The 26,146-nt window shown below is 41.9% G+C and overlaps 1 protein-coding gene across 4 annotated transcripts in view; it reads right to left on the reverse strand.

The window, feature by feature from the left end:
- The window catches only part of Tnrc6c (trinucleotide repeat containing adaptor 6C), a 116,068-nt gene that overhangs the window by 74,686 nt on the left and 15,236 nt on the right, over nucleotides 1-26,146 (reverse strand). For all 4 annotated transcript variants that reach the window (XR_009592691.1, XM_060386319.1, XM_060386318.1 and 1 more), the window contains exons 2-3: nucleotides 2,316-2,415; nucleotides 1,068-1,089 (exon numbers count right to left, since the gene is read on the reverse strand). Coding sequence is in view for 3 of the 4 variants with exons in the window: in XM_060386319.1 (XP_060242302.1) it covers nucleotides 1,068-1,089; nucleotides 2,316-2,415 (122 nt within the window). In the remaining variant the exon portion in view is untranslated. The remainder of the gene's footprint in view (nucleotides 1-1,067; nucleotides 1,090-2,315; nucleotides 2,416-26,146) is intronic.

Below are 26,146 nucleotides of genomic sequence, written 5' to 3' on the forward strand. Positions count from 1 at the left end.
GTTTCTACTATTAAGACAACAGGCAAGGAAGCTCTGGAAAGAAACCTCTCACACGGCAGTAACAAAGAAGCAGACTCTGTTGCCAGGAAATACCTAGCAGTAAAAAAATTTCAAGCTTTAAAAACATGTACTCTTAGCTGGGCAAGATGACACAGGCCTGTAATCCCAGCACTCAGGGAGGCAGAGGCAGGTGGACCTCTGTGAGTTTGAGGCCAGCCTGGTCTAAAAAGTGAGTCTAGGACAGCCAGGGCTACACAGAGAAACCCTGTCTTGAAAAACAAAACAAAACAAAAAAAAAAGTTTTGAGTCTTTTTATTTCTGAATTCAATCCTTATTGAAAATTGAAAATCCTTATTGAAAACCAACAAGAAATTGAAAAATTTGTTTAAAACACAGGTAACATTTTCTAGGCAGTTTTATATTAACATAATGACAATGAAATGAACAATAAATATATACACCAGTCATAAATGAAGAGCTTCACAATGTATAATAAAAGTAAAAATCATAAACAAAATCAATCAAACAAACAAACAAACAAACAAAAGAATCTAGTTGCCAGGCAGTGATAGGCAGGTCTTTAATCCTAGTATTCAGGAGAGGAGGCAAAGGCAGTTAGGTCTCTGTGAGTTCAAGGCCAGCCTGGTCTACAAAGTGAGTTCCAGGACAGCCAGGGCTGTTATGCAGAGAAATCCTGTTTCGAAAAATCAAAAAGTAGAGTCAAAAACAAAGATCCTTTGTTTTTAATCATCAATTATCAGTTAAAGTAAGCTTCAAAGGCTGGAGAGATGGCTCAGCGGTTAACAGCATTTGATGCTCTTGCAGAGGACCTGGGTTCAACTGTGAGTCAGTCAGATGATGGCTCACAACCATCTTAATTCCATTTCTAGGGGATCCAAGGCCCTCTTCTGACCTTTGTGGACACTGCATATACTTAGTGCACAAACACACATGTAGGTAAAACACCCATTAACATAAATTTTACAAGTCACCTCATTGCAAAGTTTGATACTGCTATAAAAAGTATGCCCCTTACAAAACACGTTATTACAAACAAATTAACTCACCTTTGGTTTTTTGATCAGCAGCCTGAAAAAAAAAAAATCAGAAACTCTTTAGAAACAGTTGTGTGGAATGCACACATTAATAAACATTAACGAGAGTTTATAAGCAGACTTAATTATTTTAGGTTTTTTTTTTCCCCCTTTTTTTTAATTTCTTTGAGACACGGGGCCCTGACTATCCTGGAACTCATTGCGCAGATCAGGCTGGCCTCAAATACAGAGATCTGCCTGCCTCGGCCTCTTGAGTGTTGGGACTAAAACTTTTAATTCTTGAAAATTTAAAAGAAAGCCTTTTATTCAGCTAATTTACTAGTGAGAAAAATCATGCTGTGACTACATGACAGTGTTAAGTTTTTATGGCCAAAAAAAAAAAAAAAAAAAGTTTTTATGGAGGCCATCTGAGCTCTCTATCTGCCCCAGGCTAGAAGGGATTGTTCAAACCACCAGGCACATTACATAGGTGAAAACAAAGATAGATATATAATTGGTTATTTTACATGCAACAAAATGGAAATATAACTGTAAGGTTTAAAGACCGTTTTTAGTTATGTGTATGTGTGCATCTCTGTGTGCGTGACTGTGCAGGTAAATGCAGGTTCCCAAAGGATCCAGAACAGGGTGTTGGATATCCTGGAGCTGGAGTTATACGTGGCTGGGGACCTTTTGATGAAAGTATGGGGACTGAACTTGGGTCCTCTGGAAAAGCGGCAAATATTCTTAACTCTCGAGTCATCTCTCCAGACTGGTTTATAGAACTTCTTGTTTTTCAAGACAGGGTTTCTCTGTGTAGCCTTGCCTGTCCTGGAACTCAATTTGTAGTCTAGGCTGGCCTCAAACTCACAGAGATCCCCCTGCCTCTGTCTCCTGAGTGCTGAGATTAAAGGTGTGCACCATCACACCAAGAGTTATTTCTAGCTTTTCTAATGCTGTCAGTTTCATGGTCCTTCCTGATGCCTTAGATGGGGCTGCTCTGAGCTAGACATAGCCCACTCTCAGGAGGAGGCATGAACATGCATTATACATTAACTATACAGCCCCTGGAAACATGGCTTCAGTATGTCTGGCTCTTTAGAAAAGACATTTTGCAGCTGGCATCCCATACTCATTTCACTAGCCAAGTATCTATTATTTACTGATAACACACTTTAGTGTATTGATTTAAAACAACAACAGAACCAAGCTTGGCCATGAGATAGCTATGTTAACGCAGAGATGACATACAAGGGCACAAAAGATGGAACTCTAGCAAACCTTTTTCTGAGCACCTTCCTTCTTTTTCTTGTCTTCCTGCTTTTTCTTTTTCTTTTCTTCCATCAAACGTTCCTCTTCTTGTGTTTCCTGTTCCTTTACCCTATAAAATATTTAAAAAGCGGTATTAGTATGATGACCACTTTAAAGCCAACTAAGAAATGAAAAAACAACCAGGCCTGGTGAGGAAGGAGAATCACAACTGTTGGTTCTGACTGGCGTGGGTTTTGCTTGGATCCTCCAAAAACAAAGGGAGCTCGAAGTGCTTCCTGCTGCTCACTCAGCCAATCTGTGCACTGCTCCGTGCGTGCACCAGCCTTCCAGTGGGGGCTCCCTGTTAAGACAGGGCTTCACATACTGGTCACTGGTGGCGCACACCTTTGATCCCAGCACTCGGGGGGCAGAGGGCAGAGGGATCTCTGTGAGTTTGAGGCCATCCTAGACTACAAATTGAGTTCTGGGATAGCCAAGGCTACACAGAGAAACCCTGTCTTGAAAAACAAAAAGTTCTATAAACCAGTCTGGAGAGATGGCAGAGGGCAGGTAGACTGCAGTGAATTCGAGCAAGTTCCAGGACAGCCAAGGCTACACAAGGGAGACTCTGTCTCAAAAAAGACAGGGTTTCACCAGCTTAAGGCCCAAACTACTTTCTATAGTTGATTCTTTTTTTGTTTGTTTGTTTGTTTGTTGAGACAAGGTCTCAGTATGTGGCCCTGGGTGGCCTGGAATTCATTATATAGACAAGACTGGCCTCAAACTCTGAGATCCCTGCCTGCCCCTGGCTCCTGAGTGCTAGCACTAAAGTCAATCCTTTTATCACAGCTTATTCCTTGAATGAAATACAGCCATTTATACCACTGTAAGGTTTCTATATCCCTAATGGATCTAACACAGGGTGACAGGTATATTCCACAGATGAACTGGAGAAATAATGTGCCCAAAAGTCTCAGCCAAGCATTGTTTACCCATGCAGAGATGCTGCTTCGTGTTTAATAATTTTGTATTTTATATGCAACTATACATGTAAGAAATATCAACAACAAAATACTATCATAATAAAACCAATTTAAATTGATAAGGTGGGGTATCTGTGAATATTCCTCCCATAAAAGTGATTCCTCAGTCTTTGGTTTCAGATCAGAATTAACTTGGAAAGCTTAAGAACTTCCAAGACCAAGGTTGCTGCAACCCATCTGGATAAAATCTTTGTGACAGGACTATGGCATCAGCAGTAAGTATTTAAAGCTTCCGGAGGACTCCAGAATCTGTCCATATTATGAACTTTGAGAAATGACTATTTGTGATCTTAGAAATACTCTGCAGGAACGTTTTCATGGTAAAAGATGTGTTCCATGCTATTTGCATGCACAGCATTCTGGGTATAGGCAGTCTTCAGTGTGACCAAGTATGCTACAACCATGCAGCTTCAGCTATATCTAAGTAGAAAACAAAACAAAACAAAACAAAACAAGCCCACAGTGGCTGCCTGCTGCTACAGTCAGGTTTTCTTAATTTATAGCACACTGAGACCCTTAAATTATCTTCAGAGAGGAATGTAATAAAGCAGGTAGGTAGGGGCTCTGCATTACAGAAGTATTCAACAGAAGAAGGAATAAAATGATTTCTGTTTAATTCTATTCATCTGCAAATTAAAGTAACAAAGGCCAGCTACTCTTCAGCCCAGGTGAGTGCTTTCTTTTCCAACTGCTCATGTTTACATGCCAAAGAGCACCAGCAGCAATCACTTCTACCTCCAACTCCTACTGTTCAGCTGTTACTTTTCATTATTAATTTAAAAAGCCAACAGCTAATCACACTTTTATTTTATAGCATAATGCATGCCCACGGGAAAACTCATAAAGATGAAAAGAAAGCTTCCTTTTCCTGTGTCATCTCAGAAGCAATGTAAGCTGGAAGTTTCTTGGGTATCCTTATGAATACTCTTTATGGGACTGGGGTTCAGTGGCAAAGCACTTGAGCCAGCACATATATAACACTCCGTTCGACCCCTGGGTCACCATCCTCCACAAAAGCAGCAGCTGCAGCTCCAGCTGGTGACATGGTGGTGTGCCCCTGCAAATCCCAGAAAGCAGGAGTGTCTTGAAACTGAGGCCAGCCTCAAAAAACAAAACAAAGTAACAACAAAACTGAACCATATCTTGTGCATACATAAGCTAGTGGAGGTCAGAAGACTGTCTGTCTGATCTCCAGAAACTGGAGTTTCAGATGGTTTTGACCTACAATGCCGGTGCTGGGCTGAACCCAGCAAGACCAAGCACTCTTGACTGCTGAGCTCTATATTGAACACCTGATGCTCTCATTTTGATTTGATTCAGACTGATCGAGTAGGAAGAGGACACAGATTGAGCACAAGAACTGCTGACATCCTTACCCATCCTGCACTGTTCATTCAAATGTTTTAATTCAGTTATCCCATGATGGGCCAGCCCTTTAATCCCAGCACTTGGGAGCCAGAGGCAGGTCTTTAGTTCTCTGTGAGTTCCAGAACAGCCAGAACTACACAGTGAGACCCTATCTGGGTAGGGGTGGGGTGCAGGGAGAAAGGAGGCTGGAGCGATAGCTCAGCAATTAAGAGTAATTAAGCTGGCTGTACTTGTAATGACCCAGGTTTGATTCCTAGCATCCAGTACTACATAATTGTTTTATAACTCCAGTCCTAGGGAATCTGATACCTTCTTCTGGCCTCTGTGGTCACTGTATGCACATAGACATACATAAAACCAAAACACCTATACAAACAAAATAAAAATAAAGGAAAAGAGAATAAAAATAAAGGTAAAAAGAACAAAGAAACAGGGTTGCAGATTTTCTAGAAACTGTGCAATCTCCCTTTTTGTTAGACTGGTGGCATGGCAGGGTCTAACATATCAGGTTGGGAATTAATTTGAAGGCCTCATACTGCTGCATCTCAATACACAGTCCTTGTCAGAAGGACTATTAAATCACTGAGTATTAAATCATCTTCAGGTCACATGCTGCTGTTTTAAGGCAGAGACATTTGTGTCTTGTGCACCTGAGTTATGAAACTTCATGAAATGGACCTCAGTGGTTTTTGTGCCACTATTCATGCTCAGCATTTGGTATATGTATATTTTCAAACCAGTAAATTTAATCTTATCTCTTTATTTTGTGTGTGTGCATGTATGTGCACACTCTCAAGCGAATGTGTGTGTGTGTGTGTGTTTGGCTTTCTTAGGTCCTCCAACCCTAAGGACACTTAATAACGGACGTAACTTTCCTCTCGACTGCTTTTCTACAGCACTTTGTTAATGTTGTGCAGATGGAAAGCCTCTCATGGCTGGCTGTTTCCTACAGAATCATGTCTGTCTTGTCTTCCCTTGGAGTCTCTAATCTGAGGAGCTTTGTGTGCATGGCAACATTTATTTCACTGTGGATTCTTATCTTAGATCAGTCAAGGAGCTGTCTGCTGTGCTAGACAGAGCAGCCTCAAAAGCCAATCCCATTGTTTTCCCCTGGTTACCATGCACTTGATCTAGCATTAGGTACTAGATTTAGCCGCCTAGAACTGCCTCACTGTTGGAGTTGTCCTGGACTGTCCTTGATCCGGACCATAACTTCCTACCCTTATTCTTATTTCTACTGTACCTGTTCTTGACCCTCATTGAAACTTCTATTTCCTGACTCTTCCATGTCCTTCCAAGCTGTTGTCATTACTTGCCTTCCTAAAGACATTAAAATCTCAGGACAATCTTGTATGTTCACTAATCCGGTCTCACGAAAAAGAAAGGACTGATGAAAAACACGCTACTTGTGGGAGGCAACACACTAAGGAATAAGGGACGGATTAATTTAACATACATTTGTGGCCAATAGCTTTGCATGTGCTCTGGAACTCCAGCCACAAACAAGGCAATGCACACACTCAAGGACACACACATTTAAATGACTAGCAAGTCACTGTCATCAACACAGCTCTCAGCCAGATAGTGAGGGTAGCAAAGAAAGTACCTGCAAGGCCTAGGGTGCAGGCCTTCAGGACAGCCAAGGGAACAGTATGTTCCTGGCTTTAAAATAGCTTCCTCTGTCTTCTGGGCTGTTGGTGGCATACTCCTCTCCTGTCTCTCTGGCCCCAAGAAAAATCTAGAACCATTTAAAGCTTTTGTGTCCCCCAACCCCTTTTTGGTATCTAATCGCAGCTAATGCTTACAAAGGAATAATCTTCCATGAGTACAGTCTTCTCTGATATAATTAGTAAGCAATAATTAGTAAGTTGCTATCTCTTTTGGGTTTAGCGTGAACTTGGAAAGATTTCTGGACCCATGGGACGGTTTTGTAAAAAAGCTGGCATGTACTGATTAAATGAGGAGTAAAACTTTTTTAATTTTTTAACATATGGGTTCCTATCTTTGTGTGTAGGTGCACATGCAGCACATGTGTGTGATGTTTCAGGAGGCTGAGAAGAAGCCGTTCTCACTCTCTCTCCATTTTCTATTTTGAAGCAGGGTGTCTGGCTGAACCTGGAGCTCAATGTTTTGGCTAGTCTGGTTATCCGGCTTGCTCTTGCTCCAGAAAATTTCTGTTACCACTCCTGTACTAGAATTACAGGCCCTTCCTCCGGAGCCATCTCCAGTCCTAGAATGTCATTTATTTATTTAAAAATTCACTTAATAGACAGGGACTCAGTATGTAACTGGTTGGGAACTTGCTTTGGAGACCAGGCTATCCTTGAACTCAGACATGAGAGGTAGTCTGCTTCCACCTCCTTAGTGCTAGGACTAAAGGCATGAACCACCATGCCTAGCTTGGTACAATCTTTATCATTACAATCTTTATTAAAGAGGTACAATCTTTATTTCTGATTTCCTTGATCTTGACCTAACTCACCCTTTTTATTCTGTCCATAACTCTCATGCTCTTGTGTATTTCCCTCACCTCCAGACAGCCCAACAACCAAGTCTCTAGAAGGCAAGAAGAAGCATCTCCTCTGAGGTGGAGGAAGGGTAACAAGATTGACAGGCTTCTCTTGAGTATAAGAGAGACAACCTGTGACTTGCTTCTAACCATTAGAATACGACAAAGGTCAATGTCACTTCCCTCACTATGTGACAGAAACTTTGTTCAAGCAGAATGACTTTAAAGTCTTCCTCTTGATTAGGGGCTTTGAAGACACAACTTACTGTAAATCTTATTACTGCAAGGAACTAAATTTGGCCCATGGAAGACTGAGGACTTACCCTTCCCCACAGGAGTCTTCAGGGAAAGCTCTGCCTTGACTTAGGCCCCTAACTCTCAGAAGGTGTGAAACACTGAAAGGGTAGGTATTGCTGTAAGCCAACAAGTTCACAAACTTGTTACTCATCTTAAAAAATAAAGTGAGTTAGGACTTCCGAGGCTGACCAAAAAGAAAGAGAGCCCAGACTCTCTTTCTTGCTGACTTACAATGACAGAACTCAAAGTATAATAAAATAAAAAATAAATGCAAATACTGTGGAGTAAGCACACCATGTGCACTCTCCATAGAGCGGCTGAAATTTAGAAACTCAACCTGTACAGAGGCTTTCTCATTTCTTTCTTCTCTCAAGTTCTGATGAGGGTTTAGGTTGCTCTCAGAGCTGGGCTATGGTAGGGGTGGCCCAGTCAGCTAAAGTGGCCAGAAATCTAGTTTTCTTGGTGGAAAAATAAAAGGGGCTCCTAGGAGCTAGTTAGGATGGAATGATGCCTGGGAGGAATAAGCTGGGGAGAGGGGATTCTCCCAGTTCTGGTAGTAGCTGTCACAGCCTAGGGCTAACCTCTAGTTCCACTGTACCCAATGGACACAAACAGCACGGCAAGGCTGTGAGAGAAGAACAGTGCAAGGTCAACACCCCTCCAAGTCTCACACCCACTCCCCAGTGCCAAATGAGCCAGCCCTAAGTAGTGAGTGGAGGCCTGGAGTGCAGGCTGACCTGGAGCCTGTGCCCACAGAATGGAATGGTCTAGCGCCAACTGTGACTTTTACTTTAGAATGTGGAGAAGAGTCAGAGATCTGAACAGTGGCACTCCAGCTTTCCAAAGGAACCCGGCTTACTTCAATTTGCTGCTAAGATGGGCTTCAGATCCAAGATTCACTTGTCAAGTTTTACTACTATGGCCCAAACAAAGAAGGCAGATCCCAGCAGGAACCTCCGTTTATCTGACCTACAAAACAATGCCCCCTGCTGCCCACCTTAGATAAACATCTGTCCCAGGATTGTTTCCTGGACACTGACTGGTCCCACATTCTCCTGTGTTCAGGTGATACTCTGTTGTGTAGCTTTTTTAAACCACAGAACAACTGGTTTTCATTTTTGCTGGCTTTCCTCTGTAAATATGGTGACCACCTACACATGTCACACCCTCTCCCCCACTGGTAACTGCTCCTCCATTTTCTGTACAGAGCCACTTCAATCCAAAGTCCTTGACGAGCAATAGCATCAGCGATGCACCGTGTGTGTGTGTGTGTGTGTGTGTGTGTGTGTGTGTGTGCATATAGCTAATCACCTGGGCTACAGTGCTTGGACTCAGGGAAGACTTGACCCAATGAACATCCAGAACGACAGGCTGGAAGCTGTGGTGGGCTTCTCTCAGCCAGAGATCCCAAAATGAAGGCAACCCTGAGGAAGAAGCCAAGAAACAGGAAGCTGACCTCTGCCTGTAGTGGGACCTAAGTCCAGAACTAACTGAGCTATTGCACAAAGCCTGCTCTCTAAGCTAGGGGAAGAGCTTGAGCTACACCAGACAGTTAAGATAGAAAGGCAGCAGGGAACATATGTGCATTTCTGACTGTCCCCTGTCCAACAGGGAGAAGTGCCCAGGTTCTCTGGGTGCCTGCTGGTTTCTCCTTTGGGCAATTCTTGCAGCTACCTCTACCTAACCAAAGTTCATTTTTGTTCTCCCCTAAATTACTGTTATTTTCTAGCACATATAACTTAAGAACATCCCAAACAAAACAAAAAACAAACAAGCAAAACAAAAAAGTGCTATCAACAGTCTATGTATTTAATTTAGGCTTGCCCAGAAACACTAAGTACTGACCAGATGCAGCATCATTAACTACAGTTTACCTTAAAAGCAATCACATCCAGTAAACATTTGACCACTAAAAAGTTATCTTGGTATTACTGTATTAACATGCCCAATTCTATGTGTTCATGCATGAAGGCCAGAGGTGTTTTCTTCTATCATTTTCTACTTTTTTTTTTTTTTTTTTTTTTTTTGAGATAGGGTCTCTGAATCTGACTGGCTGGCCAGCAAGGCCCAAGGATCTACCTCTCTCCTCTCATTGGGTTACAGATGCATGCCACTATGCATAGCTTTTATGTGGGTGCTGGGAATCTGAAGTTGGGTCCTATGCTTTCATGGCAGGCACTCTACTGACAGTCATTTATTTACCCAGGCTGGTGTCATCTGTTTCTGTTTGGTTGTTTTTGAGATAATATGTTCAGAGAGACGCTTGCCTCTGCCTCCTGAGTACTGTGATTAAATGCACCACCACACCTGGCCTCTAGCCTCAAAGTTTAAAACCACAGTATAAATTTAATAGCACTCCATTTTCTTTTCTTTTCTTTTTTTAAGATTTATTTATTATGTATACAATGATCTATCTGCATATATACCTGCAGGCCAGAAGAGGGCACCAGATCTCATTACAGATGGTTGTGAGCCACCATGTGGTTGCTGGGAATGGAAATCATGATCTCTGGAAGAGCAGCTAGCGCTCTTAACCTCTGAGCCATCTTTCCAGCCCTCCATTTTCACACACACACACATATATATATATATATATATATGTCAAATATGCTTTAATAGAAAGAAAACCCAACTAATTTTTGAGAGCCAGCAACCTCTGTTGCCTTATCCTGCTGTGTATGCAACAGTGGTTGGTTATTAACAATGACAAGATCTCACTGCTTGCTGGGAAATGTGACAGCATGCACTGTATACCATGACCAGCGCTTCTATCTTCTGAGATATTTGGGTATGAGGAACTGGCTGGTTATTCATTTACTACCCACAGTATCAACTTCTGCCTCTTGTTTGCTCGTGAAAATGGATCTGTGATATTTAACTACTTTTCCTTCACCAGCTAGTACGAGGTCCACCTTCTCTGGCAGAGGGCAGGGCACCGGAGGGAAGCAGGAGGGCAAGTTTATCTCCCACCTGAGTGCTCCTGCAAGCACACACAAATAGGAGCTCCTAGGAACTGCTTTCATAGTGGATGGTAGCTTTCTGGAAAGTTGGGTCCATTCGGCAGACACCTCAGTGACTTCTTTGCCACACCCTTTCCAGTGAGGTAGGGCCTCAGGTCTGGGAACTCTTGGAGGATGCTCATCTTCCCAGTACTAACCCTTACTACACTTACTAACTCTTCAGGCCTGTTTTCTCTTGACTGATAGAAAAACCTGCAATGACAGCTTATCTCAAAGCCTGCCAATTAACTGGAGAGTTTAAAGATACTATCACACCAATAAACAAATTCACAGATGTGTTTAAATGGTGAATAAAGTCACCATTTATAAAGTGAATAAAGTAGTTTTGTATAAAACTACTAACTGAACTTAACTATCATCACATAAAACTGGAATCTCAGGCCAATAGGCAGAGTGAAAACAGCACTATTGAATTTATGTCATTCTACGCTCTAAAACTCAGGATAGAGGTGGTTTTAGGAAAGGCTCACGCTTCACGACTGTGAAAGAAAAAGGACAAAGCCCAGCACCAGAGCCGCAGGCCAATCACTGAAGTGATGAAGCAAGCCTGCAGCAAGCCAACATGGAAACTATAGACCGCCAGTCATCTGTCTCCAGGGGACCTGACTATTCAAAGCTCCTGCAATTCTGTGAACTAGAGGGCTGTTAACACAGACATCCTGCTTCAAGAGTCATTAAGCTAGCTTGTGTTCAAGTTGGATTCTAATTTGGGAGAGGCAGGAGGCAGACAAGACCTGGGCAGAAATAGCTTGATGACAATCTACGCAAAGGAAAAATCAAATATAAAAAGGGATGATACCACCCTCCACCCCGTGCCTTAATCTAGAAACATTTAAACCTGAGGGCTTGTCTTAAAAACAGGCAAAGGTATATGTTTGATAAGCAAATTAAGTTGATAGATATTTGCCTAATAATTTTATAATGAAACTTAACAATAGAAAACGTTTCTGTGACTAATGATAACTGCAGAAAAAAAAAAAACCTTACTACTAAAAATATTTACTGATAGTTTCCACTGGAACTGTGAAGTGTAAAAACTATTTCAAGAAATATTTGAAAAGTACTTGTTAAAATATTAATTATTTTATATTCCACAGAGATTCGGATCAGAGGAGGAAAAAAAGTCTGAATAGTGATCTAGAGCAGTGGTTCTCAACTTGAGAACCCTTTGAGGTTCAAACGACTTTCACAGGTGTCACATCAGATACTTAAATTATGATTCACAACAGTAGCAAAATTACAGTTATGAAATAGCAACAAAAATAATGTTATGGTTGGAGATCACCATAACATGAGGAACTGTATTAAAAGATTGCAGCATCAGGAAGGTTGAGAGCCACTGGGGTAGAGGAAGCATGCAAGAAATAGTGAGATCTGTTCTTTAGTCATTTGTTCAAACACAAGGCCATATACTCTTTAACTAGACCTAACAGATGAGACCAGAGAACCTCCCGTTTTGTAAAGAGTTTCCTGCCACCAACTGATGTTTCTGCTCCCCAAACTCCTTTCCAGAAATCAATGCTTTAAAGTGACAGCATTAATACTGGTTGGAGTATATGATCCCTGCAGGGACCATGTAACTGACACCAACACAAAAAAAGCAAATGTTCTGTTATTCTCATAAAATCAACATATTACCAGCTGGTCATATCACACCCACAAGGGAGCATCGAATCCATGTGGGCTGCTCATTCCCTTTCTCCAGTGGCACACAGTGAACAAAGCCTAGCACTTCAGTTCCTCCTAAGTGCGATTAAGAAGTTTAAATTGTCATTGTGACTGAAATTTCCTAAGCGGCACTAACATAAGTGAGGAGCTTCAGGAAAATCTAGACAAAAGTATAATCTCTGTAAATGAAGGAGAGTCACTCTCCAAATCATGCATAGGGGGCTGGAGTGATGGCTCAGTGGTTAAGGACACTTTCTGCTCTTCCAGAGAACCTGGGTTCAAATCCCAACACCCACTTGGCAGCCCACAACTATCTGTAACTCTAAGATCTGACACTCTCAGACATACAGACAGGCAAAATACCAATGCACATAAAATAAAGGTAAATAAAAATTTAAAAAGATTTTAAAGAGCATGCATAGGAGTCAAACTTTGTTTCTACATAGATATCCAAGATTTTTAAAAAAACCTTAAAGAACACAATGGCAGTCTTCACTTCACAAAACTGGTTTGGGCTGCACACAGCACCTAGGGCCCCAGATCCTGCTGCTTACCACCAGCACTGTGCTTGTCACCAGCCACCAGCTCCACGCTCCCTAATGTCCCCTCAATGCCACCTGTGAGCTCCTCTCCTGTCAAGATACTCTCTTCAAGGCAACAAACTATGACTGTGCTAAAGACACAGATGCCAAGAAACAGGTGTGCTAAGGTCTCTGTGGGAAAGAACTCCAGTGGACGCAGCTTCCTGAGCGGGAAGTCTTCAGCTTGACTCTCTGAGCCTGCCTGCATTGTCCTCTTGAAGGCCTGGTTCCTGTCTTCATGGAGTCTGTCAGCACAACCATTCAAACAATGGGGTCCTGAATGAGATCTCAAAAATTTTAGATCTACACAGCTTTATGTCTCTGAGGTAAAGTATAAAAACTTGGGCTGGAGGGTGGGGATTTAGCTCAGTTGTAGAGTGCTTGCCTAGCAAGCATAAGGCCCTGGGTTCCATCCTCAGCTGGGGGGTGGGGGGGAGAGAAAACTTGGGCTGGAGCTGGAGCTCAGTTGGTAAAGCATCTGCCCTGCGTTTAATCCCCAGAGCCATGTAACACTGGGTAGTGATACATTCCTATAATCCCAGCACCTCAGAGATAGAGGCAGAACAATAAAAATAGTCAAGGTTGCCCTCTGCTACATAGTGACTTCAGGCCAGTCTGGTCTACATGACCCTGCCTAGAAAAAAAATTATGAAAAAATTTCCTGGGCCAGCAAGATGGCTCAGCAGGTGCAGGTGGACTACTGCAAAACCTGGACCATATCCAGTCCCAGAAACTCACCTGGCGGGGGCTGGAGAAATGGCTCAGAGGTTAAGAACATTGCTCGTTCTTCCAAAGGTCCTGAGTTCAATTCCTAGCAACCACATGGTGGCTCACAACCATCTATAATGTGATCTGGTGCCCTCTTTTAGTGTGCTATATAAATAATAAACAAACAAGTCTTGAAAAAAAGAAACCTACCTGGTGGAAGCCATTCTGTGACCTCCACCTGAATACTGTGGCATGTATACCTGCATACAAAATACCTTATTTAAACACAATATAAACAGGATCAGATGAATGGGGAGGAGGTCCCCCCTATCAGTGGACTTGGAAAGGGGCACGGTGGAGATGAGGGAGGGAGGGAGGGACTGGGAGGGAATGAGGGATCGGGACACTGCTGGGATACAGAGTTAATAAAATGTAACTGATAAAAACAAAAAAATTCCAAAAAATATTTTCTCAAAAACTAATGTCATTACCTCACTGCTATTTATCTCCACACACACGTACCATTAAATAAAATTTAAATATGCAGCACCCAACCAGTGAGCTCCAACAACAAAGGGCAATGGTATTTCAAGTTCCACTACGTGAGCTGATTCCACTGTGAAATGTACACTAGAGCAACTGTGTCAAGATGCTAATTCTTACTGAATCTACAGTGCTTGGGCAAAAGCAAAACAAAGCAAAGGCTGGAGGGAGATGTATATGTGTGTTTCTAATGGGGCAGTGGCTGAAAGTTCAGCAGTAATCCCCAGTGAGAGGAGATATTCTGAGGCTCAATGATGCAGTGAGAGAATAAATAGCTCCTAGACACTTCTACCTGGCATGAGGTCAGAGGGACACAGTAAACCACCATCCTAATTTATATTCTCAGGAATGTTATGGTCAGCTGGGCAAGGTGGCACACGCCTGTAATCCTAGCATTCTGGGAGGCAGAGACTGGTGGAGTTTGAAGCCAGCCTGGTCTACAAAGTGAGTCCAGGACAGCCAAGGCTGCACAGAGAAACCCTGTCTGGAAAAACCAAACGAATGTTATGGTCACTGGGCTGAAGAGAAGGCTCAGTGGTTAAGAACATGTGCCATTCCTACAGAGGGCAAAGGTTCAGTTCCCAGCAGCAATGTCAGGTAGCTCACAAATGCTTGAAACGGGGTCACCTGGACTCAAACACATAATTAAATACAACTTAGCTGTTTTCATGTTATTTATTTATTATTTTTATGTATATGGGTATTTTGTGTGTATGTCTATGCACCTCATTAGTGCAGTACCCAAAGAGGCCAGAAGAGGGTTATCAGATTCCTTGGGGCTGGAGTTACAGATGGTTGTAAACAGGCATGTGGGTGCTGAGAATCACAAACTCCCGTCCTTTGGAAGAGCAGACACACAGACTTTTCGAACAGAACCTCACTACATAACCCTGATAGTCTAGAACTTGCTATGTAGACCAGGCTGGCCTTGAATTCCCAGGGATTTATCTGCCTCTGCCTTCTGAGTACTGGATTTAAAGGTGTGCATACCATATTTGGCCTTAAGATACTTTTTTTTTTTTTAAGGGACATGCTGCATTTGCTTTAGGAATTATTCTAAAAACAAAAAATAAAACCTCATAGTTATCACAAATTTTCATGTAAATCCTCTTAACCATGCCTTACAAACAGAAATATTAAAGACAATATAGTATTTTGATGGTTGAGACAGTCTACAGCTTAGTTAAATCCCAGTTTTGTGCCAGTGTTTCTATTCTACAATGTTTATTACTGGCTCTCACTGTATCTATAGCTTCCTCTGTGCTTTTTCACCACCTGAAGGGAGGCCTCACAAGCTGACTCCTGAAAAAGCTCAGCACATTACTTAACTGCTTGTCTCTAAACACTTTGATGATGTTTTCCTAGCTGAGCACCAATGCTTGTTTCAAAACTTCCTCATAAATATACAACGTTATTTTTTAGTCTTTGCTAATCTGATAAAAAATACTATTTCTATGGCTTTAACTCACAACCTGTATTTGTTAACCCACATATATTCATTTTCCTGAGGGCTCCTCGTCTTTGTGAAACATGGTCTTGGGCTGGAGAGAATGCTCAACGATTAAGAGCACAGTCTGTTCTCCCAGAGGTCCTGAGTTCAGTTCCCAGCAGCCATCTATAATGAGAGCTAGTGCCCACTTCTGGCATGCAGGTGCACATGCAGATAGAGTACTTACAAATAAATAAATGAATAAGTCTTTAAAATTTTTAAAAAAGAAAAAGAAACATAGTCTTAGTCCATATCTCTGGCTACCATAGACCATGCTGACCTTAAACTGGTAGCAAAGCTCTTGCCTTGGCTAGTGGATTTCTCGTCATCAATTTCTATGAGTTTATACATGTATTAAGGACCTTTTCTGGGATGAGGGTGGGGGCTACAGCTGGGATACAAAGTGAATAAATTGTAATAAATGAAAATTATATTAAAAAAGAACCTTTTCTGTACTTAAGTTTACTTTTTATTTTTTTACTTTCAGATGTTTTAAATTCTTGTAAAATGTCACAACAATTTTTATGAGATTTTCATGTGCAGAAATTTTGCTATCTTATTTTTCTATTTTTCCTCAATTATTTTCTTTGACACAGATAGTACTTTAAAGTCAGCCACATCGGATCTCAACACTAGGCTTTACTGTTCCTTCTTAGGCAGCCGAGAGTACCTGGACATCAGGTGGGGGCACAGGACTGAAAACCCTTTCTCTGTGACCCTGACTCTTGCTCCCTAATGAACTCACATAACAAGCCTCCACTCGCCCTGCACACTTTTGTGAGGTCCCACCAACATTCCAGTTTCATAAAACTGTAGTTACTGCTACTATTTCCCGGTAACATTTTCTTTATTCTTTGATCCTTTCAAGTGAAATTTACAAAATGTTTTTAAAAGAAAACGTTATGTAGGGATGAGGAGGTGGCTCAGCAGGGAAAAGTTCTTGCCACTTAAACCCAGTGACCTGAGTTCAGTCCCAGGAACACACAGTGAAAGGACAGAACCAACTCCCTAAAGTTGTCTTGTGACCACCACACATGCATCATCATCACACACACACACACACACACAGGCACACCTGCTGTTTCTTACACACAGTATCTTTTTTAAACTTTAGATAATTTTTTAAATAGGTGCAATAGTCCATGTCATCAGTCCCAGCCCTCATGAGCCTAGTCTACCTTCGATCCCAGCACGTGGAAGGCAGAGGCAGGCAGATCTCTAAGTCCTGGTCTACTGCATAAGTTCTAGGACAACCAAGGCTACACTGAGGGGGCAAAAAAAAAAAAATTAAAAAATTAAAATTAAAAAAAAAAACCTGTCTAAAAAAAAAAGAAAGAATGAATGAGTGAGAGTAAATGAACGAATGAGTACAAATAAAAAATAACCCCAGCACCCAGGAGGTAGAGGCAGGTCCACCCTTCTGGAATACATAGTAACACTTCAGCTCAAAAAAGCCCAAACCCAGAAGTGCCTTAAACCTAAATTAATTAAACTGAAAGCTCTGTAGGATTTACTTTTCATATTTATCAACACTTCTCCATTGCTTTCTTTCCTCCTTAAACGACACTGTCATTAGGTGACAGCATGGTCCATGCCCACACCTTCTACCAGTGAGCTATACACCCCTTCATTTCCTTCACATACACTTTTTGAACACAGTAAATTCAAATGTCTGTTAAATGATTTTAATATGTTTTTATGTATAGGACCAAATATTACATGTACTGCCTAAATGGTGCACATTCAGTAAAGCTACCTCCTTACCTATTTTCATTTTTCCTTTAAAAACTAGCTAACTAGGGTTAGAAAGATGACTCAGTAGTTAAGAGGCATTTGCTGTTCTTGCAGAAGACCCAGGTTCAGTTCTTAGCATTTACTTAGCTGCCTGTAACTCCAGTTCCAGAGGATCTGATGCCTCTTTCAAGCACACACAGGCGCACGAATGCAGCCACATGCACTCTTGTGCACGTGCTTGCACACACATACACGCAGAATAAATACAACAGCTAAACTCTAAGGTGCTGTTTCTGACTTTTCAATCAGTAAATTATAACTATCTTTTCACTTCCTTATTTATATTTTGTGTTGGGGGGGCACAAATCTAGGATCACTCCAAAGGTCTTGGCCCCTGGTGCATATAAACCTTCTTCTAGATAGTCAAACACCAAGCTAGGTTCAATTTCCAAAAGATGTGCAGCTGTTATTTATGTTCCTAATCAGCTGACTTCAACACAGAGGAGCTACCCACCTAGACCTGAGCTAATCACAAGACTCTTTAAATCTGGGTTTTGCAAGCAGAGGCAGAGGATAAAATGCTAAGCATGATGAGGATTTAACACAGTTGCTGATTTGAAGATGGAAGATGTAAGAATGTAAGATGGAAGATGTAAGAATGTAAGAAGCATTTCTGACAGCCAGAAAGGAAATAAAGATCTACAACCTGAAGGAATTGAATTTTGCTAGCAACAAGGATGAGCTAGCAAGCAGAATCTTCTAGAGGCCCCATCTGCAAACTTTGCTGGGCCATCACCCCTGATAGTCCCCTGGCCTACAGGACTGCAACCTAAGAATCACTGCTTTTTAACCTCTAAGCTGTGCTCACTTGCTATAGCACAACAGAAAAACCAGTAAACCTGCCTTGTTTAACTGCCCTGCTCTTTGAAAGCAATGCTGAGGACTAAGCAGAAACACTATTCAGGATCTTTTGTATTTTGGAGACAGGGTCTTGCTTTGTACCCCTGGCTGGCCTGGATCTGGCTATGTGACCAGTCCAGGCTGGGATTAAAGGCATGTGCCACCACACCTAGTCCTGTTCAGGAGTTGCGGTAGTCAGAAACAGTTGGGAGTCAGAGGTCATCCAGTAATTGTTAGAACACAGTAGATCTACTACAGAGACTTGTTAACTATTCAGAGGAGGATATATATGTCTTAAGAGGGGTAAAAGAGGGGCTGGAATGATGGCTCAGGGGTTAAGGACACTGTCTGCTCTTCCAAACGACCCCGGGTTCAATTCCCAGCACCCACATGGCAGCTCATTACAGTCTATAATTTTAGAGATCTGACATCTTGACGATAATGCATATAAAATAAAAGTAAATAAATAATTTTTAAAAAGCAGGGTAAAAGAGGTCATGAAAGGACAAAGCACAAGGACAGATATTCACTACCTACAACATGAACATGTGTCTGTGAACCGGGAAGGGGCTATGCGCAGAACACCGGCCCCTCTGCAGGACTGAAGAGGCTGTGGCGCCATAGAGCACACAGCTCTGCAGTCAGTCCATGATGAAGGATTCCAGCTCAGGACACGTATCTGAGCTGGTCCACAGAGAACCTTGTAAGTAAGCAGAGACTTCATGGGAGTGTGGGGAGCTTCTTTGTAAGTGCCAGAATGAGCACCCCACAAGCTCTTCTAGTAGCTTCATCAGAAGCAAGAACACTAAAAGCAAGGAAGGAAGTCTCCTCTGTCCCTCTTTTTTTCTCCACTGTGCCTTCACTGCCCTTTACGGAGGCCTAATACGAAACAAGCTAGCTACTGTGAAATGTTCATGGTACTGGCTGCATTAAAAGCAGGGCAGATTTACCAAACTGGGATCTTACAGGCTGACTATTGGCAGTCTATCCCCTTTGCTGTTGGCTTCTACACACCCTGAACGAACATGCATTTGAACTCACATAAAGCATCAAAACGTTTCTACCCAATGGTGTGCTGACCTTCTCTTTCCTAGATAAGGAGCTGACTTAATTACACATTACAGTTCAATCACAATTCCACGGAACAGTCTCTTCTCTACAAACAAAACTGCTGAACTAGCTTCCAAATTTATGTACATAAAATATGGGGGATAGAAGAGAAAGAAAAGTTCTGCCTTGTTTCCAGGCCACAAGCAGTGTACCTAGCTTCCTCTCCTACCATCCAGCCCACGTTTCCTTTGCCCTCCATCAGAACGTCAGCTGGCCAGGGTTCTCCCATTGACAGGATGACTCAACAAAGGATGCAGCAGTGTGCCATCACCCTCAGCAGAGTTCTACTACATATCCCAAGGAGTAAGTCCCTAATTAGAGAGCCCCTGCCTCACTGCACAGCCCCACATCTATCTCTCAGTTACCAGGACTAAATCTTCCAGGCAGAGCAATGTTTCTTCTGCTTTGCGGGTCACCGGCATAAAGAGTTGTAGGGGGTGCTGTCTTTATCTTCCAGCTCAGCAAAACTGCTCTGTGACCTCTGGCAGAGGTGTTTATTTCAAATCCTAGCTCAGTTCAAAGCTGCTAGGATCACAAAAAGACGTTCTGGGTGAACTATGAGGTAGAACGAGTGGGGCCGCTTTACCATTACTAGAGCACTGAGAGCACAGGGACACAGAATCTACCTTTTCCTCCTCTGACACTGTTGACTTTTGGGAAAGGAGGGTGTGTGTGTGATCATGCTGCTCCTTCTGAACTTGCCCTACCTAGTCTCTTTTTTCTTTTACTCTCGCCTCAATTTTCTGAGCAGTTACTATCCTATTTCTCTCCTCTCTCCACCATTAGCACCAATAAATGCTCTTTCTGGTTTTTCGCAACTTGAAGTTCCATTTAAAAAAAAAATCATGTCCTGCAGAAAATATAGAGTGCCATCTTCCTTTTCATTTCCTATGAGGATAGTACATAGCTTCTCTATTCTAGATGCTAGGAAGTTAACTCATCAGAGACAACAGATGACTTAGCATAGAGATCTTAGGCATCACAGAATGGGTGGTTTAAATAACATGCCTCAGTGTTAGAGGTAGAGGTGACAAGATCAGGGAGCAAGCATGACAGGGCTATGGTAAGGACCTCTTCTTGGCTTGTAGATGTGCCCACTGGTGAAGAGCAGAGGGAAAGAAGCAAGCTCTCTTACGCCCTTCTCACAGGGACATGCAGACCATAGGCTCACACAGACAACGCATGAGCCATGGACTTACCAAACCCCAACAAGCCACTGTTCACTAAAGGCAGCACGGCATCACCAAAGTCTAATACAAACTCCAGGAACCACACAACACTTTAAACTGTTTCCGGTGCTCTGTGCCTGCCCCTTGCTATTTTTTGCTATCCTACAGTTAGTGGCACTTCAGACTGTCTTACTTATTTAGCCTCTTCAGTGCTCTTCACTTTTTTTTTTTTCTATGCTTCCACTGAGGAAAAAAATTTCCTTCTACACAAAGAAACTTCTTTGCAATTCTTTCACCATGGGTTTGCTGGTGGCAAAGTCTCTCAGCTTTTCTCTTTGACTGTCTGGAAGCATGTACAGTCTTTCTTCATTTTTAAAAGGCAATCTGATACAGGTTTCTAGGCTGGCAGATGTTTTCTCAGGCCACTCTACAACTCCACTGTCCTCTGATTTGTTTGCTCTACAAGGTAAATCTTCAATCTTTATTATTGATCCTTTGAAGGTAATGTGCCTTCCTCTTTCTTCGGCTGGTTGAGACAGCATCTCACTATGTTACCCAGTTGACCTGAACTCCTGGGCTCAGTTGTCCTTTGGCCTCTACCTCCTGAGCAGCCGAGAGTACAAGTGTGTTCCAGTGTACCTGGCTTGCTCCCCTAGGTATATCAATGTCAAGCTTTTGGTTTTCTTCTGTCCACTTCCACCCCCATTCTGGACAGATCTACAGTGATTCTTTTTTTTAAACATCCCATTTAGGACTAAGAGCTGCTTTCCTTTTTTTAACTGATATTATTATTATTATTATTATATTCCCTCATTTTCTCTGTATTTTTACTCCTGCATGCCAGAAGAGGGCATCAGATCCCAGTATAATGGTTGTGAGCCACCATGTGGTTGTCAGGAATCAAACTCAGGACCTTTGAAAGAACAGGCAGTGTTCTTAACCTATGAGCCATCTCTCCAGCCCTACAGTGATTCTTAACTCTTTAAATTTTGGGCTGACAATCGAAAATATTAATGATTTAAAAAAATCGATTTATTTATTTTTATGTGTATAGTGTTTAGCCTCCATGTATGTTTTTGCACCACATACATGCAGTGCTTGTGGAGGTCAGAACTGGGCATCAGGGTCCTTGAACTTGAGTTACAGGTGGTTGTGAAGTACCGTGTGTGATGGGTCATCTGGAAGAGCAGCTAGGGCTCTTAACCACTAACCTACCTTTCTAGTCTCAATAATGTTTTTTGTTTATTTGTTTGTTTTTAGCATAGCTCCTCCTATTCTTTGCCCTTTCTTTTTGAGATTTCAATTATAAGTATTTTACACTCTTATTTTATAGGTTATTTACTTCTGGAGTATTTTTGTTTTTCTTTTATTTTCACTTCCATCCTGCTGTCTCATGGCTGAGGTAATGCAGAATTTCTTCTGGCCTATCTTTCATTCACTAACTCAAGTCCTCCTGTAAATTTTCTAATCTGAGCAATTATATATTTAAATCCTAAAATTTCTATATAATAACCTCATAGTTTTCATTTTTTTGCTGAATTTTCCATTTGTCACAACTCATTAGCCATTTAATTGACACCTATTTAAGGTCCCCACCTGACAAGACTAACATCTGGATCTCTATGGGTGAGGTTACTGCCTGCCTTTACTCTTTATGGTTGTCTAATATATTTCATGTTTGGCTAACTGTTGCTCTTACGTGTGAAAAGTTGTAGATTTTGCAAGCTTCTGGACAAGGTTACCTTCCTCTAGAAAGTGTAATTGTTTTGATAGGCATTTAAGACTAGGGTGATTCACTTAATCAATTCCAACTGTTTCGAAAATTTCAGGTTTACCCTATTTTCTGAATGTAAAAATGTCATGTCCCCTTCACCTCCCCATCCCAAAGACAATTTCCAACCAAAGCTGGACTGTTTGTAGGGTCCTCCCTTCTCTGTCATCCTCAAACCACAGCTTGTAAGCCCAGGTTTGTGTGTCTGCTATAACTTTCTTCAATGTCTCAATTTTGCCTTTCTGTTCCTCCCTTCGGTCAGTGCATGTAGTTGGCAAGTGCCTTTGAAGGGTCACATGATACCAGGAGTTTCTTTGTCTCCTTAAAACAGCTTCTCTTACATAGGTACACATTCTGGCACTTCAACCTCCACACAGTGGTACAACCATGCACCTGCCTTTCCATCTTTGGCAGAGGGCTAGTCTGCCCAACCCAGAGGAAGCAGAAATCCGAAAGGAAACGGGCTTTTATGGTAATTATCTCCAGCAAGTAACAAGACAGATTTTCTCACTTGACCTGCTACAGTACTAGAACATCAGTAGAGTTCTTTGTAGTCCAAAGGCAAACCTTTCTTAATAGTCTTTTGTTTCTTTTTCTGGGCTGTGATGGAACCCAGGGTTCCCACCCATGCTAGGCCAGTGTTTCTATCACTAAGACATGGGCCCAGCCTACAGTTTTAGTATGTGATTGCATTTCTCAAATTCTCTTTATGTGTCAGATTTTAAAGAAATAGGCTAGGCAATGGTAGCACACACCTTTAATCCCAGCACTCAAGAAGGCAGAGGCAGGTAGAGCTCTGTGAATTCAAGGCCAGCATGGTCTACAGACTGGTTTTCAGGACAGTCAGTGTGTTACACACAAAAACTCTGTCCAAAAAAAAAAAAAAAAGGCCAGGCAGTGGTGGCACACATCTTTAATCCCAGCACTCAGGAGGCAAAGGCAAGCTGATCTCTGAGCTCTGAGTTAGAAGCCAGCCTGGTCTACAGAGTGAGTTCCAGAAAAGCCATGGCTCTACAGACAAACCCCATCTTGGGAAGGGTGCGGGGAGAGAACTAAATATCAATACTAGAGCCAGCGCAATAGCTCAGTGGGTAAAAGCACTTGCTACATATACCTAACACCTGATTCCATAGCATTGCCCTTCGGCTTCCATACAGGTGTCACAGCACATGCAAAACACACACACACACACACACACACACACACACACACACACGAACACTCTCTCGCTCTCTCTCTCTCTCTCTCTCTCTCTCACACACACACACACACACACACAAACACCAAACTCCACACAGAGAGCAGAGGAAGAAAGAGAGGGAGAGGGGGGAGAGAGACTAATGACTAATATTGATGAATTATTATTTTTGATTAACTATGATGGCTATTCTTGGTTGTCACCTTGATTACATCTGGAATTAACTAAAACCCAAATGGCTGGGCACATCTGTGAGGGATGTTTTGTTTTGTTTTCTTAATTAAATCATTTGAAGTGGAAGACCCACTTTTAATACAGATCTTTGCTCTTCTTTCACTAGCAGGTCTATTCCTTCACTGCCCTACTTCTTCGGGATTCCAGTGTACACTGAAGACCAGCTGAGACATCCAGCCTCATGGACTGCACAACTACAGGATTCTTGGACCTTCTGGTTTGTAGGCAGCCACTGCTGGACCATCTGGACCACAGTCTATAAGCCATTCTAATAAATGCTCCCCCCTAGAGAGAAAGAGAAAGAGAGATATTCTATAAGTTCTGTTCCTTTAGAGAACCCTGACTAATACACTAAGCTTTACAAAAAAACAAAATCTGTATTGTGGCTATCATTTTTCATTTTTTGTTCATAACTAAACTAGTTTTCACAAAATAAGTTAGACAACCATTCTTAAGTTTGTAGGTGGCTTACCCAAAAATACATGAACAGGTAGGCAATTCTGAAAAGGAGAAACTTAAAGTTCATTTATTTGCATGTTTGGCTGTCTTTTGATGCCAGAAACTGGGCTCAGGCATTGCATATGTTAAGTGTGAGCCTTAACTATGAGCTAAACCCCCATTCCCTAGCAAAGAAGTTATTTTAGCAACTTTCTTCTTTGTTCTGGTTAAGCTTTTGGATTCTAAAGAAGACTGAGTACTTGAAAAGTGGAGATCATGCCTAACACAAAGTTAAAGTCAATAAACATTTATTTCCTTCCTACTAAAAAGTTGCCTTAAAAATAGGGAAGGAGGGTGTTTGCAGAGATGCCTCAGCAGTTAAGAGCAATAGCTGCTCTTCCAGAGGACCTGGGTTCAATTCCTAGTATCCACATGGCAGTTCACAACATCTGTAACTTCAGTTCCAGGGACTCCAATGCCCTCTCCTGGCCTCCACAGGTAAAACATTCATCGTACAAACACACACACACACACACACACACACACACACACACACACACACACATAAATCTAGGGCTGGGACAATGGCTCAGTGGTCAAAAGTACTTGTTGCTCTTGCAGTGAACCAAGGTTCAGTTCCTAACACCCATGTTGTGATTCAGTCATTCATAACTATAGTTCCAAAGGATCAGACCATGTTTTCTAAACTCCAGGGGCATCAGGCACACATGTGGTGAACATACATACAGGAAGGCCAAACACTCATGCATATTAAATGAACAAATCTTTAAAAAGAAAGGCTTGTTTTACATTGTGCATGTTTGCCTGCCATATATATGTGTGTGTACTATTTGTGTGCCTGGTACACATGAAAGCCAGAAGAGGGTGTTGGATCTTTTGGAACTGGAATTACAGATGGACTTGGGCCAACATGTGGGTGCTGAGAACTGAACTTAAGTTCTCTGCAAGAGCAGCCAGTGCTCTTAACTGCTAAGCCATCTCTCTAAGCCCCCAAAAGTTAATTTTTTAAAAGCCTAGTGTGATAGGATATACCTATAATTCTAGTACTCAAGAAGCAAGCAGGAAGTTTGAGGATTTGAGGTAAGCCTGAGCTATGTAATGAGACCCTACCACAACTAAAACAAAACACAACACCCCAAACTCATCAACAAGCTCAGTAATAGAGTACTTGACTAGCAGGAGCAGGCCCTGGGTTCCATCTTCAGCACCACCATATTTTTTTTAAAGGGTTTTTGTTGTTGTTGTTGTTTTGTTTTTTTAACTAGCCATTAAAAACTAGTTTATGATTCTAAGATAGGGAGTTGCTCTGTCATGATCCCAAACGTTATAATTCTGAAGACTGGGAATCTAGAAAAAAACTCAGTGGAACTGAAATGAGATGTTATTGCTCACTGTATCCCGCAAAGCTCAAGGAACTGCTGTTACCAGTGTAAGTCATCATGAAGCTCCAAAGCATGATTATTCAGGGTTTAATCACCCGAGCAGTATTTACCAAGTGCCTATTGTGAGACAATAAGCTAAAGTTTAATTAAACACAAATCCTGCCTACCAGATTAATAATCTAAAAGATACAAATCTATGATCATTATAAAGAATAGAAAATCGAGGTACCCCAAGAAAGACACTGAAACACATGCTAACAGTTTATGCCAACTGAATGCTGCTGAGTGTCAACACCATGGAAAGTATTCTAGTTCTCCCCTTCCACACATCCCTACACAGAGACATAAAAATACATACATGTACACACGAGTGCACATATGAGCATACACACAGCAACTACGCATTTTCAGGTATCTTATTCAATGCTGAAGTACCCAACCACCACATCACAGAGACTGAGTGTATATGAGGCAGGTTTGTAGTACTTCTCAAACCCTGCCTGGGTTCTCTGTGAATGCAGGAAGTAAAACTAACTAACACTGCAGAACACATCCTAATTTTTTTTTTTTGGGGGGGGGGAGATTAGGCTTTTGGTGTTTCAAGACAGAGTTCCTCTGTATAGCTCTGGCTGTCCTGGACTTGCTTTGTGGACCAGGCTGGCCTCAATCTCACAGAGA

Source organism: Meriones unguiculatus, chromosome 7 (genome assembly GCF_030254825.1).
Source record: "Meriones unguiculatus strain TT.TT164.6M chromosome 7, Bangor_MerUng_6.1, whole genome shotgun sequence".
Lineage (NCBI taxonomy): Eukaryota > Metazoa > Chordata > Mammalia > Rodentia > Muridae > Meriones > Meriones unguiculatus.